The sequence below is a fragment of the Pleurodeles waltl genome, chromosome 6, assembly GCF_031143425.1.
Source record: "Pleurodeles waltl isolate 20211129_DDA chromosome 6, aPleWal1.hap1.20221129, whole genome shotgun sequence".
Classification (NCBI taxonomy): Eukaryota; Metazoa; Chordata; class Amphibia; order Caudata; family Salamandridae; genus Pleurodeles; species Pleurodeles waltl.
In genome coordinates, this window is record NC_090445.1 from 108,741,798 (window position 1) to 108,757,068 (window position 15,271).

At 44.9% G+C, this 15,271-nt stretch overlaps 1 protein-coding gene across 1 annotated transcript in view; it reads left to right on the forward strand.

Moving 5' to 3' along the window:
* The window catches only part of FBXO47 (F-box protein 47), a gene marked incomplete at its 5' end in the record, with an annotated part of 1,596,302 nt that overhangs the window by 364,815 nt on the left and 1,216,216 nt on the right, over nucleotides 1–15,271 (forward strand). The window contains one exon of the mRNA XM_069242011.1: nucleotides 85–161. Coding sequence (XP_069098112.1) covers nucleotides 85–161 — 77 coding nt within the window. The remainder of the gene's footprint in view (nucleotides 1–84; nucleotides 162–15,271) is intronic.

The window sequence follows — 15,271 nt, forward strand, 5'->3', positions numbered from 1 at the left end:
ATAATGAAAAATATATGCTCCTTATATCTTTCTTACCTGCATATCTTTACTGATTGCATGACTGACTTTCATTTTCTCCAGCAGGTTTATTGTTTAAGAGATGTACTTTGCTACTACCCACAAAGGAGAGGTTGAAGTATATTCACAGGATACTTTCGGAGGTAAGAAATCCACTTCAGATTTTTAACAAATAAGTCATGCCCTTCAGACATAAAACTCTGCAACTACTCTCAAGGCAGAGTCCTCCACACTTTTAATCGTTAAAATATTATGGAGCCCGGAAAGATGTACTGAAACGATTGTGTATAGCTTTAAAAAACTGCAGGCAACGGGACAGTGTACGGTATTGGTACTTTCTTGTGGTTCTTTACCTGCTGGGAAACAGCCTTTACCACGCAGTGCCTTTACCACACATGCCTTTATCATGCAATGTATGCATAGTTAAGGTATGTTAGGAAAGTGTGTGTGTGTGTGTGTAAATATATATAAATATATATATATCAGTCTATATTTGTAAAGCGCAGCTACTCACCAGTGAGGGTCTCAAGGCGCTGGGGGGCCGAAGAGGGGCCCCACCTGAAGAGCCACATCTTGAGGTTCTTCCTGAAGATGGTGAGCGACGGGCTTTGTCTGAGGTGCAGGGGGAGGTTGTTCCAGCTTTTTGCTGCAGTGTAGGTGAAAGATCTTCTTCCGGCAGTGGTTTTGCAAATGCAAGGGACGGTGGCCAGGGCCATCTGGTCGGAGAGACCTGGCGGGGTGTGCAAGGAGACGCCGTGGTTCAGGTAGGCTGGTCCTGCGTTGTGTATGGCCTTGCACATATGGGTGAGAAGCTTGGCGATTTGCTTCTCGACCGATAGCCAGTGGAGGGTCCTCAGGTGTTGAGAGATGTATTCTCGGCGAGGGAGGTCCAGAATGAGTCTGGCAGCGGCATTCTGGATGAGTTGAAGTTTTTTGATATTCCTAGTTGAGGTGCCAGCGTAGAGGGCGTTGCCATAGTCGAGCTTGCTCGTAACTAAGGTATGGGTGACTGTCCTGCGACAGTCTGCTGGGATCCATCTGAAAATCTTTAAGTCTGAGGAGTGTGTGCCAGCAGGGAGGCGACTGAGTTTACCTGGTGCGTCATGGATAGGGAGGAGTCGAGGAAGATTCCTAAGTTGCGGGCGTGCTCGGTCGGTGCAGGGGGTGGCGCTGAGGGATGTGGGCCACCAGGAGTCGTCCCAAGCTGAGGTGGCATTTCCGAAGATAATGAGCTCTGTTTTTTCGGAGCTGAGCTTGAGGCAGCTTTCTCTCATCCAGATGGCAACGGCTTCCATTCCAGGTCTTCTGTGAGGGAAATGATGAGTTGTGTGTCATCAGCATATGACACGATGTTCATACCGTGGCTTCTGACGATGGCAGCAAGAGGGGCCATGTAAAAGTTGAACAGTGTGAGACTTAGTGAGGATCCTTGGGGGACTTCGCAGTTGACTCCTGTGGGTCTGGAAGTGTAGGGTGGGAGTCTGACCCTCTGCGTCCCACATACATACTGTGTTGAGGATCCAAACACACAAAAAAGCTCACACTCCAAGATAGCGATTGCTGTGATAATTTATTGCAAAGGCTGATGCGTTTCGTCCAGAAAGTGGCAAGTACTCCACTTCCTTTGAATATAATATGTCCTCATCAACACAGTAAAAAGACTATAAACGTATCTTTCACAGAATTTAACGAAAGTGAAAACATGATAATAAATGCACCAGTAATACTGGCTATAACTTTATTAGGTAGGCTGATAAACTCATGAAAAAATTTTTGAGAAATTATTGTCCAAAATGTAATCAGACCACAAAGTATACACATAATTGTCACAAAACATATTTGTCCAAAAACTTAATTCATCAGTCGCCAAGTGGCTAAACATTTTAATCGACAATAAGACATGTCATCACATAATGGACTACATCACATCATTCAAATTGTGACTGGAGGCAGAAGTCTACCATAATGGTCCAATTGATTTTGACAACTGCAAAGTGGCAATTTTCACCTCAAGAAATTAATACCCCAAAATCATCCCATGCTACTTGGCAGAAACCTAGATCTTGGTCTAGAAAGAGTTATTTTTGTAGTGTGTAAATCTGTTCAGTAGTTAAAGGAAAGAAATATAGTTATCTAGGGATGGGGATCCACCCGCAAGGGATCTGCGGATTCAGGGAAAATAAAGGCCCTGATTGGCTGGCTGCAAACAGAAAAGAAAGTTGCAATCGCCATTTTGTTTGTCACCTGGCCCGGTGGAGGGAAAAATAAAGTGTGAAAACATATTAGGGTTCAGGATACAAGTATCCTGAACCTGTAAGACTGATGGAGGGGGTCCCTGAGGGAGCTCACATGGGCAAGCAATTTTTGACTGATCTTCGGATCCACAGTGGTGCTCAACGCAACCCCCCAGTGTAACTTTGTGAAGGATCCATGGATGCAAAGCCCAAAAGAAAAAAAAAACAGCCAATCATACACCTAAGCCCCCAGCCCTGCGACACTCAGCATGCCCCCCCCCAAGTGTACATTTGCGAAGGATCCGTGGATCCAAACCCAATTAAAAAGAAAAATGCACCCACTCACACACCAACCCTCAGTGCACATGGCTCGTTGCCGAAGTGGGACTCACACGGTACCATTAAATAGCAGTATGGAGAAAGTTTACAGATAAGACAGTGTTAAAGTGCATTCACTTTCACAGCTCATTCACATCATTTAAAAAAGACCCAAAGTCCAACCAATCAGGTGACAGCACCCTTTAGAACCCTCATCACAGAAGTTCCAGCCTCTCAGATTTTCTACTGCACGTTGTATAAAGGGAGTCTCCCAGAGCTCTGCTCAGTTTTCTTAATTCCAGCTTCTGGAAATCAACCTACATTTCATAATGTCTGGCATGTCGAAGAAAGGTGTCTTCAGATCCTGTATCCTCTGAGCTATGTACTAAGGTTGGAGATCGCCCACATACCTCCTCCCCAGACCTGTCAACAACGAGGTTTAGAACGTACTCAATAACATCGACCATCAACAGCACTATCGTCGACTACTACGACAATGGTCACTACTGTCTACACCATCTGTCAACACTTCAATCCCATTGACGAAGATTTCCTGGTCGACGAAGACTCTATCGACAAGTACTTAGCAACCATTGACAATACCGCCATCAATGCCCACCACGCTGATGACCTTTGGTGATGATTAAAGTTACAGAAACATTCTTAAGACCTCAGGATAGTACTCCAAGCAAGGTCTCGCCATATCCCCCGAGCCATCTGCTGTATCTAGAGGAGTCAGAGGATGAGGGCCCTTTTGGACCAGCCCATCAGACCTCCATGGGAAATATCAGGACAACAAGGAAGAGCAGTGACGTTATGGCCACTGTTATAATCCACAAACCAAGATCAGAAAATAACTACAGACAGATGGGTAATGGATCTTGTCACCAATGGTCATACCCTGTAGTTGATCGAGAGTCTGTCAAACTTCCCACAAAGGGGAGTGCCCTCCCTTCATCTTTCTCTGTTAGGGACGGAAGCCCTCAATATGCTGCCCAAAGGAGTAATCCAACAAGTTCCTTTTTCCCAGAAGGGCACAGGTTTCTACTCCTGTTTTTTCCTTGTCAGGGAGAAATAAAAGGAATGGAGACCCATCCTAGACCTCAGGAAGCTCAAGAAATTTCTATGGAAACAATCTTTCTGCATGATCACTCTCTCTGACATTCTGTATTTTATAAATCACAGGGATTCTATGACATCTTCGACTGACAGCATGCGTATTTCCACATTCCCATACATCCCAAGCATCAAAAGTTTCTTCACTTCACTGTCGCTGGCACCCAATACCAGTTCAGAGTCCTTCCATTCAGCCTCAAATCAGCTCCTCTCATTTTCACCAAATTCCTGGCCCTGGTTGCAGCTGCTTGCAGAAAGGAAGGTCACCAGGTATACCCTTACGTGGACGACTGGGTGCTAAAAGCCCACATATCTTTGCAAGCTTCAAAAGCGACAGAGGCTTGTATGAAATTGTTTCACAAATTAGGCCTCACAGTGAATCATCAGAAGTCATCCACTGTTAAAAAAAAAAAAAAAGATAACATTTTAGGGTTCCACCCTAGATCCCATCCAGGACAAGGAATGAAACAGTGGATTCAGATGAAAGGGTCGTTCGACCTCATCAATATCACACCAAGGATGGTCCAAACACTACTGTGGTGGTTCCAGATCTCTCATCTCTTGAAGGGCCTCATGTTTTTGCCCCTAATACCTGACTTTGTCATAACAACTGACGCCTACCTGGAAAGTTGGGACAGAAGTCTGCAAATTCAAGGGAGATAATCTACCATTCACAAGTCAATGCATATAAACCTCCTGGAGATCAAGGCTCTTTTACTTACCCTCCAACTTTTCTTACCTCGCATAGTGGGTTTTTCAGTGCTAGTGTATACAGACAATACGGCCATAATGCACTACATCAACAAACAAGGTGGTGCAAGGTCACCCGCGCTCTTCCAGGAGCTTTGGCACTGGCTAGCAAAACACATCACTTTGAAGGCCGAACATGTGTCAGGAGCAAACAACATCTTGGTGGACATGCTCAGCAGATCTCCAGACAGCTGCCGCAAGTGGGAACTGGATCAGATGGAACTCAACAGAATATTTTGGTTTTGGGGAAATCCATTGTTGGACCTATTTGTGATGGACAAATACAACATATGTCAATTCTGCGCCATTTTGCACCCACTCCCAGGGTTGTGGGGGAATTTCTCATTGATCAGATTGTCCAGGATGTATGTATATGCTTTCCTCCAGTCCCATGATACCAAACGCTCTTGATGAACATGAAGAGGTGTCACCTAATCCTGATTGCTCCCAAGTGGCCCAGGAAGTATTGGTTCACATAGCTTCTTTTCCTGTCAGAGTAACTACTAACAATGACCCAGGGCAAGTTCTACATCTGGTCCCAGGCTCTCTCCAGTTATGTGCATGGCTCCTGAATTCCATGCATTAAAGACTCTGACTATTCCCCAAGAATGCAGGCAGATTCCACTAACAAATCATGCACATTTAAATGGAAGAGATTCTGCTTATGGTGTCAGCAATCCAACCTGCATCTGTTAAAGGAGTCACCAGAGGTGCATGCGTCTATAATGGTACATATTGTTGAAATATAAAGATGCTCCTCACAATCTCTATTGTTGTGTTCTATAAGGATAATCAAGCAATTCATGAGGGGATTGTTCAGGGTTTTCCCTCTGATACAAGCTCCTCTATCTGAATGGCACCGAAATGTGGTTCTCTCTCAACTTATGAAGCCTCTGTTTGAACCCATTCAAAAAGCAGACCTAAACTTTCTCACCTGAACGGTAGCTAAGCTGTTGTTGCTTACATCCGCTAGAAGAGTGAGCAAGATACAAGCCTTCACAACCCAAGAGCCTTTTCTCGGTTTCACTGATTAATGTCATTCTGAGGACTAATCCAAAATGCATTCCCATGTGCCATTGCAGTTTCATCTTAAAGAACTGATTATTTTACTAACCTTTTCCCGAATCCATCGTCTCCAGCAGAGATCTCTGCAACACTAGACATTAAAAGATGTCTAAAATTCTGCTTTATTGTACCAAACAGTTTAGTAAAACTCACCAACTGTTGGTTTGCTTACGGACAAACTAGGCAAAACACTCCAGTTACGAAGGCAACCATTGCAAGGTGAATTTCTGCAGCAATACAGTTGTGTCACTCCACAAGGGTGGTTTCCACGTCAGCTGCCCTGTTTGCAGGCATTCCACTAGAAAAGATTTGTTGTGCTGCAAGCTGGAAAAGCATCCACACATTTGTGCAGCAATTGCAGAGCACTGGATTCGGCATAGGGGAGTGATGCAGCAGCCGGACAGGCAGTGTCACAACATCTATTTCTATAAGGTGAGCTTCTGTTACTCTGAATGCTAATTATACTTGATATGCAATATTTTACTACATATGCTATGTTTACGTACTCAAATATAGATATTTTATAACCCACCATCCCCAAGGGTAATAATGTCACAGAATGTGTAACTACAATAGCGGCTTGCTACTCTGATTCAAGCATGTAAATCTATGAAAGATCCAATTATGGAGAAGAAATGAGTTACTTACCTGTAACTTCAGTTCTCTTGTAGGTGATCTCCATTGAATGTCATAATCACAGATTTGGCCTGCCCATGTGCGGGGATGCCAGAACATGTCTCATAATCTATCTTAAGTGTAATATTTGTCTTTCTTCACGAAGGCTTGCAGAGTCACTCAAGAGTGAAATGTATTATGCAGGCCGTAGGAGTAGACTACAATGGACCGATTTTTCATCATAGATTCAAAAAGAGACCAGGAGAATTATATAAGTATATACTTTCATGATGTTTTGATAAAGCATCATAAATGTCTTTCACAAGCCCTTTTTTTTTAAGGTAGAGTGATGAAGTAAAGCAGGGCAGTTGTAGCCCCATAGACTGTCATTATAGAGACTGTGCCTCTAAGCACCTAGAGACCACCAGTATCCCATCATGCTCAGCAGGTGGCAGTTACTTCTGTTCTTTTTTTCCTGCTCCAGCTGAAAGGATCTTGGAGCATTGAGCTTCGCCTTTTATAGGCTTTTTCTCACAAAAAGTTCAGTAGAATTTGGCGACAACACTTATACTTGACGGTTTCATCTCTCCCTGCCTTTTTCCGTTTTATTTTTCTGACCGAAAAGTCAGGTGTTTTGTCAAATAAAATGTCTTCTTTTTTTGACAAGTGCCTAGCCTGTGGGAGTAAAGAAGGCCAAAACAGATCCTCATGAAGTCTGCATCATCTGCCTTGCAGGATGTTATGTTCCTGACTCATGTCATCACTGCAGGAACTTTTTGTGATGCATCTTACGAGAAAGGGAGAAGATTCACCTCCATGGGACTGAGGAGAGATGGCCACAACAATCAAAGGCTGGAGATGGGACCACGGAGCAAGGGGAAGGTCAATCTTCTACCAAGGCTCTTTCATCATCCTCTAAAGGATGTGGGAGGTCCGAAAAGGAGATTCCTGCACAAAACAACAATTTGTCCTGGTCGATGTCGAGGCAAGGTATGGCTCCTACGTGTTTGCCATCAAGAGCTGGGTCGACGTCAAAAGTGATGCCGGTCATCGTTGAAGACCCATACACCGTTGTTGTGCAGACTGCGGTCGACATCAAGGTGTGTCTCCTCGTCAGGAGAAAATGGGTCGATGTTGAGGCGTCGGCAGAGGTTGATGTCAAGTAGCAGATCAACCATGAGGCATCGTAGTAGAATGTCTATGTTGAAGAGTCTTTCGATGTCCAGAAGTCACCAGGAGACCAGGAAGAAGAGACAAATTCATTCATCTCCAGATTCTGAATATTTGAGAATATATTTGCCTTCTCTCTTTGTGGAGCTGCTGCCTCCTTCTCAGTCTCCTCCACCACAACCGACATCACCTCATCCACCACTACCAACAGTGCCTCTTCCATTGGCACCAGTTCCACCTATGAAGACTCCAGTTCAAAAGGAATAGTCGAACGTGCCACCACTCTCACTATTACAGATGTCATAGTGCCAGGGGCTTGCCAACTTCTTCATGCAGTTCTTATCGGCAGCATAAGTCTCACCGCTCAAGATCATGATCTAGATCTTACACAAGATCCCACCATAGATCTAGAGGTACCACCTCCCCCTTTAAGAGAAGAAATATTGTCTCACTCTACACCCCCTCATATCTTTCTAGTGGATGACATTACAACCTTCCAATAGGTCCTTGTACAAAGTGTGGCTAAACTTAATATACAAATGTCGGTATCTACATCTGTAATATTCAAAACACTACACCAACGGACAGCCTCAAGACCATATCCCGCCTCTGGTAGTTGGCCTCCTAAAACCAGCCATGGAGCTGTTTTTGATACTGGCTACTGTTAAGCCTGCTCCATCAAGGCTACAGAAAAAATGCCACCCTCCGGCTCATAATCCTCTATTCCACTGCTCTGGGCCTCCTCCAGACTCTGTGGTTATCTTAGCCGCTAAAAATCATCTCTCCCCTTCTCCATCATCTGCTCCTCCTGATAAGGAAAGTAAGAAGCTGGGCTGAGCAGGCCGAAAAGTCTGTAGCACTACCACAGCAACAATGAAAGCAGCCAGTGCAACCATTCTCTTGGGCAGATACGACTGAGCCCTCTGGGACTCCATCTAGCATTTTGCAGAACATCTTCTCGGAGACAAACAGGAGTATTTCATGGAAATAGTCAATGAGGGTGCCATGGTCTCCAATCAGGTGATAAGTGCAGTAGCAGATTCTTCAGTTTTGACCGCACATGAATACTGTCATGGAATGGTTTAAAGGAGACATGCTTGGCTCTGTTTAACATCTCTTAAGTCCGAGTCTCAGCAACGGATCCGGAACTTACCGTTCTCAGGCCGCACTCTCTTTAGAAGTCACACGGTGATAAAATGGCACAAATGAAAAGTAAAATGGAAACCCTTAAAGTGGCGGGTCTGAGGAGACCAAAAGACCAGGGAAATTCTTTCAAACCCTACCAGCACTGTTTTTACCCACAGAGTTCAAACCCCTCACTGGTACTCAGGTCGATCTCAGCAACAACACCATTGATCTTACCAATAGCCAAGAAAGCTGACGAAAGGACACTCTACCCCCTTGAGCAGGCTTTGGTTAAATAGGCAACAACATCCAAGCCATGAGTCCTTGCTTCCTCCTCTTCTATTGCCCACTCCGGTAGGGGGAAACATTTCTCATTATCTGGTAGTGGCAAAACATCACGCCAGACACCTGGGTCCTGAGTATTGTGCATAGTAGGTATTGTCTCAGGTTCACCAGCCCGCCACAGTCTATTCCTCTGAAGCTGTCTAATTCCCATCTCCCATTGCTACGGTCTGAAGTCAACATCCTCTTACAGAAGAAGGGGGTGGAAACCTCATACTTCCTGGTGAAAAAAAAAAGATAAGAATAAATTCAGACCCATACTCGACCTCAAAATAGCCAACAAGTAGATTTGGCAAGAAAAGTTCTGGATGCTGGCATTACAGCAAATCTATCCCCAACTACTCCAGGGATATTAATTTTGCTCCACCGACCTTCAAGATGCCTGTTTTCATATTCCAATCACCAGAAAGCATTGAATTTTTGGGGTTCGTTGTGGGAGAAGGATCATTATCAGTACACATTACTTCCATTTGGCCTAATGTCAGCACCCAGAACATTCTTAAAATGCATGGCAGTAGTGGAGGCCCATCTCAGAAAGCACTGAATCTTCGTCTACCAATACCTAGCTAATTGGCTCATAAAGGTGTCAACTTCTCACGAAGCCCAACATAATTTCAGCTGGACCTGCCATCTCCTTCAACGATTGGCGCTTCATGTCAACCACAAGTCCACACCTATGCCAGATCGGACTTTGCATTACATGGGGGCCTCCATCGACACCATTCAGGCAAAAGTGTGTCCTTCGGAGGAGAGACATGTATAGATTCTGCAGAAGAGTCACTCTCTCATGAAGGTATCTCATCCAACAGTGAGGACAGTATCCTCGCTTCTCGGCTCGATGACCTCCTGCATCTTCCTCACTCCAAATGCTCATCTCCGCATGCAGCCTCTCCAAAAATGTCTGGAAGGCCAGTGGAAACAACTAACCGGAAACTGGGGGGATAAGATCTAGCTGTCCCTTCATGCAAAGCAGTACCTGAAATGATGGTGCTCTCCAGTCAATCTCCTGCAATGGATGCTGTTTCATCAACAGGTCTCCTCTCAAACCATAGTGACGGATGCATCACTACTAGGATTGGGAGCCCACATGGATCACCTCGAAATTCAGGGCACATGGTCTCAGAGAGAAATGTCCTATCATATCAATCTCCTTGAGCTCCGCACAGTTCATCTAACGCTCAAAGCCTTTCACCCAACATTCACAACCAACACACTGCTTGTTTAGATAGACAATACAACCACCAGGTACTACCTCAACAAGCGGTGGGGAGGAATGAGGTCCCCAGGGCCTTGTCACTCGAGGCCCAGGCAAATTGAAAATGACTTTCAGCCAGGAACCTGATGATCACAGCGACTCACCTCCCAGGTGTCCAAAATGCTCGTGCAGATGCTTTCAGCAGAGTTCTAGAGGAAAACCATGAATGGGTCTTGTATGATGATATCAGACAGTATCTTCCAAATGTGGGGCATTGAAACCATCAACTTGTTTGCCACAGCAGAAAACAAAAAACGAAGCGACTGAGCCTCAGTACTACTATCCAGGGGCACTGAAGAATGCCCTGTTGATCGACAGGTCTGGCAAATTTCCCCCTGATCCCAGCAGTCCTCATCAAGCTGTCCCACTCGAGAGCCAATATGACCTTTATAGCTCAGGAGTAACCTTGTCAATGGTGGTTCATGGAACTGTTTTACCGGTCACTGTGACCACATCTCAGGCTGCCATGCAGACCAGACCTGCTAACGAAATTCGTGGGCCAGGTAGTTCACCCCAATCTCTCCTCCTTGAATTTGGCTGCATGGATTCTGAGCTAGTGAGGTACGGACATTTGAACCTGCCACAAGACTTCATGAAGATCCTATGAGGCTAAGCAGCCTTCCACCCGTTCTGCATATGCATTTCAAGTTGAAGAGATTTAGCATTTAGGGTTCCTCCAAGAATGTGAACCCTACAACTTGCCAAGAAGACATCATTACTCCAGTATTAGAACTTTCATAGGATCACCTACTCTAATCATTCCCTGTCGTCAAGAAGGGAGTCCCCTGGGTATCTTATCGTAGCAATGTAATGTTAACTATAGTGCATGAGGGCCTTAGGCCTCTCGCTCTAGTTGCATATCCTTCTCAATTTAAAATAGGAGACTAAACATAGGCTTCAGCCTACAAGGTTGCTTTGCCCTCTAGAACACTCCTGTGAGAAGATCCAGTCCGTCAGATTTTCGACCACACGTTGTGCTAGGGAGTCTCCACTGAGTTCTGCTCAGTCACACCTTTCAAGAATCATTTCTGGTATTATTTTTTCTCAATCCTATTTCTACCAGTTAGAATCTCCTAAATCATATTCTGGTTTAGGGAATACCTGTTTTTTTTGCTTCAACCACCATGCCTGACAAAGAGAAAAAGAGTGTCTTCAGGGCCTGCAAGACCTGTGGCAAGAGAGACATCATTTTAAAGATCCACACAAGGACTGCATATATTGCCTCCAACCAGTCCATTCAGCGAAGGACTGTAAGGTATGCAGAACGAGCTCTAACAAAACTCTTAAGGACAGAGAGGGCAGGCTGCTCATTTGGATCCAGAAGTTAAAATCAAGGAAGAATCCTGTTTCTGGATTTGACAGTGAGGGATCGTCTACATCCTCCAGAAAGTCTCAAAAGGGGCAGATCACCTCACTCTATTATTGAGCAGCCCAAGAAAGCCTTAAAAAAGACCACTCAAGGGAGGGTTTTATAAGGGTTACGGTCCTTCTAGCTCTCCTCAAAGGAGATCTAGATCCTCCCACAAAGAGAGGAAAGAGCATTCTGCCTCCTCAGAGCAGCATAAAATGGCTTCTTCTGAACCCCCTACACAACCTAATAGGATTCAGCATTCTTTCAAGAAGCCTTCTGGAAAAAAGGCTGATGACGACATCGTTGACGAGTCCCTCGTTGTCAACATCATCGGAAGGAAAAGCATCTACAGCAACACTGATGTGTACAACAGCAATAATATTTACAGCGTTCAGTTCCTTATCTGTACACATGCCGATAACACCATTGACACAGTCGACGATACCGTCCACAACGGAGAATAGCAAGAGACTACCAAAATCAAGGTATTAGATACTGTCACACACTTCTTTGAGTATGGTGTCACCCTTGATTCCAACACATCTATAGAAGGAAGATGATGCAGAGGAAGAGGGGCCATTTGGAGTCACCCACAGCCCTTCCGAGTTGCACATAAAGTGGCAGGATATGGACGATGACAATTGATATGATCCTCAAGCCTTTTATTCACCTAAGGATCAGTACTTATATCAGGAGAAAATTATCCCTGTGCCTAGATCCCTTAGATCAGATTTACAGTTAATGCTGGCAGATTATAGGAAGAGATTTCCACCAGTTACTACTGAGGCTCAGCAGACACCCATACCTTCAAGAACACTAGTGTCACCTCCTTCCACACCTGTTCAGATGCGGTTACCTCTACCAGAGTTGCCCTCAAATACACATCTGCCAGTCCCATTACAAGATCCATCAAACTCTGATGACAGAGAAGATGGGGAGTTGCCAGATGCAGTTACAGAGTGGGATGATTGTCAAATACCTACACTGTCCTCACCTTCTTCCATTCTAGTGGATTCTCCACCAGGTGACATCAGGGGAGTTCCACAATTTATTGGAGCGAGCTGCAAAAAGATTTGCACTGCCTATGCCGACAAAGCAGATGGACTGCTTTCTTTACGATTTTAAGGAGCCATACGAGAAAAGTGTAAGACCCATGCCCATAGTTGACTATATATCGGATGAGGAGATGAAAATTATGAAGAATCCTGCCACTAACTACGGTCCTGCCCCGCATAGATAAAAAAAATATAAGGCATCAGACGATGCCCCAGCCTGTCCAACCGGGCATCCCAAATCAGACTTGGTTATTCCTCAGGCGTCCCAACGCAGATGTAAGAATCCCTCTGTGCCAATATCTGCACAAAGAGGGAAGAATGCTTGATAATATCAGAAAGCGCTTCTACTCAATGTCTCCTCTTACAGTGAGATCTTCAAATTTCTTAGCTGTGATAGGCAGGTATGGCAGGCAGCTATGGGCCAACATCACTCCTTACTTAGACCAGCTGTCAGAGGATTCAAAGGCAGAGGCAAAGAAAATACTACAGGAGGGGGAAAAATCCTTGGCTGAGGTTAGCGACTGTGCGATAGACATTGGTACCACTGCCTTTCGACATTCGGCAGGAGCCGACGTTCTAAGAAGGCATGGTTGTCTTTGTGCAACTTAATTTAGACCTGAAGTGCAGAACAAGATTCTCGACTTGCCTTTTGATGGGGAGGCCCTTTTTGGAAAAGATATTGATGATGCCCTGCAGACTATAAAAACTGATACGGACACTGCCAAATCTCTAGGATCCCTGCAATTTGGGAAACAACCCTTTCGGGGTGCCAGAGGACGGCTTTTGCCATCCTATGGAGGTGGATTCCAACAATATAGGTATCCAGCGTTCTCCTCTGCTTACCAATCCTTTTGTCGTCAATACCTACAGAGAAAGCCTCTTCAAGCTGCCTATAGTAGGTCCACACAAAAACCAGGCCAGGACGGCAAGCAAAGGTTGCAGGCTTTAGGCAATGACTCCTTGCGGACGCCGGCTATCAATCTTTCCTCAAATTAAAACATAGGAAAGATTACTCAACATTTTTGCAGATGGCAAGACATTACAATGGACCAATGGGTGCTAAACCTTATCCGATTTGGCCATACCCTGGACTTCCTGCAAATTCCACCAGCAAGATCTCCTCCTCCACACAATTTAAAGCATCTACATCTTCTTAAAAAAAGAAGTCTGGACAATGCTCAAAAAGGGAGCAATAGAAAAGGTTCCTATTTCGAACAGAAAGAAGGGATTTTATTCACGTTTCTTTCTTGTCCGGAATGTGTTGGACATCAAAGAGCTGACCACTTATCTCAAGAAGCAGTCATTCCATATGATTACTTTATTCTCTACCTTCTCAATCCTGGGAATTATATGTCCACTCTCAATCTCCAGGACACATACTTCCACATTCCTATCCATCTGTCCCACTGAAAGTTCCTCAGATTTACATTAGCCGGAGATCAAATTCAAATTCTTCTATTTGGCCTGAAATCAGCCCCGAGAATTTTTGCCAAATACTTAGCTCCAGTCGCAGCATTCCTCAGGAAACAGAAACAGCAGGTATTCAGATATTTAGATGACCGGCTCGTCAAGGCCAAGTCCAGGTCACAGGCGCAGAGATTAACAAAGGCCTGTATACAGAATTAGGCATCACTATCCTCACAAGAAATAAACCTTTCAAACTTCGGAAAAGATTCCCTTTCTGGGTGCAGTTCTGGACACATCTCTCAACATGTTCGCAACAAACAACAGAAACGGATCTCCTTGGCCAGACTGGTTCAAAAAGGAAAATCTTATTGTTTGCATCTTCAAATCCCTCTTGTTCCATTCTGCTGTCTCAAAATGCGACCCCTTCAATAACAACTGGACAATCAGTGGACACAGTCCATTGGGTCTTTCCATGATTTAATTAGAATTACGAAACCTATAATGACATCTCTATCTTGGTGGACCCAGAGCTCCCATTTATCAGTGGGTCTCTCATTCCTCACTCAGCCATCCCCATGTGTGATCACAAGCAAGGCTTACCTTGTAGGTTGGGGAGCTTTCCTTCAGATCCTATGGATCAGAGGCAGGAGGAAGTCTCATCAAAAGACCTTCCACATCAATTACTGCAAGCTTAAATAAGTTCACCTACCTAGACGTTCGAGCTTTCCTGCCAAACACAAAGAAATCACCAGTGCTCATACATATGGACAATACTACAGAGATGCACTAAATCAACAAACAGGGGAGGATCAGATCTCTTCTCTGATCTCGGCAATCGCAGTGTATCTGGAACTGGTCTATTCTCCACCGAGTGCATCTGTGGGCATAACACGTGCCGGGGGGAAAATGTCATAGCGGACTCTCAGCAGGTGGACAACATCCAACCACGAATGGGAATTTGATCGAAAGGTGCTAGACCATGTTTTCTCTCAATGGGGCAAGCCAGACCTGGACCTTTTTGTCACTCCCCAAAATGCAAAATGCCAATTCCTTGCAATCGGGATCACAATCCGGGCTCTTGGGGGAATGCATTTTCAATAGCCTGGTCAGAAATGTATGCTTATGCTTTTCCTCCCATTCCCCTCGTTCTGAGAGTCCTTGCCAAGATCAAGAACAAGCACTGCAAGATACTTCTGATAGCCCCTGCATGGCCTCGCCAACACTGGTATACGGAGCTACTTCTCCTCTCATAAAGTCCCAGCGTCCCTCTACCACTAACACCATGCCTGCTAACAGTGAACACTGGCCAGGTTCTCCATCTGTATCCAGCATCACTTCGTTTGACAGCCTGGCTCCTGAACACAATGAATTCGCACACTTTGACATCTCTCCGGACTGTAGAGTCATTCTTACCAGAGCTGCAGCGGATAGTAAAAACATGACGTACTGT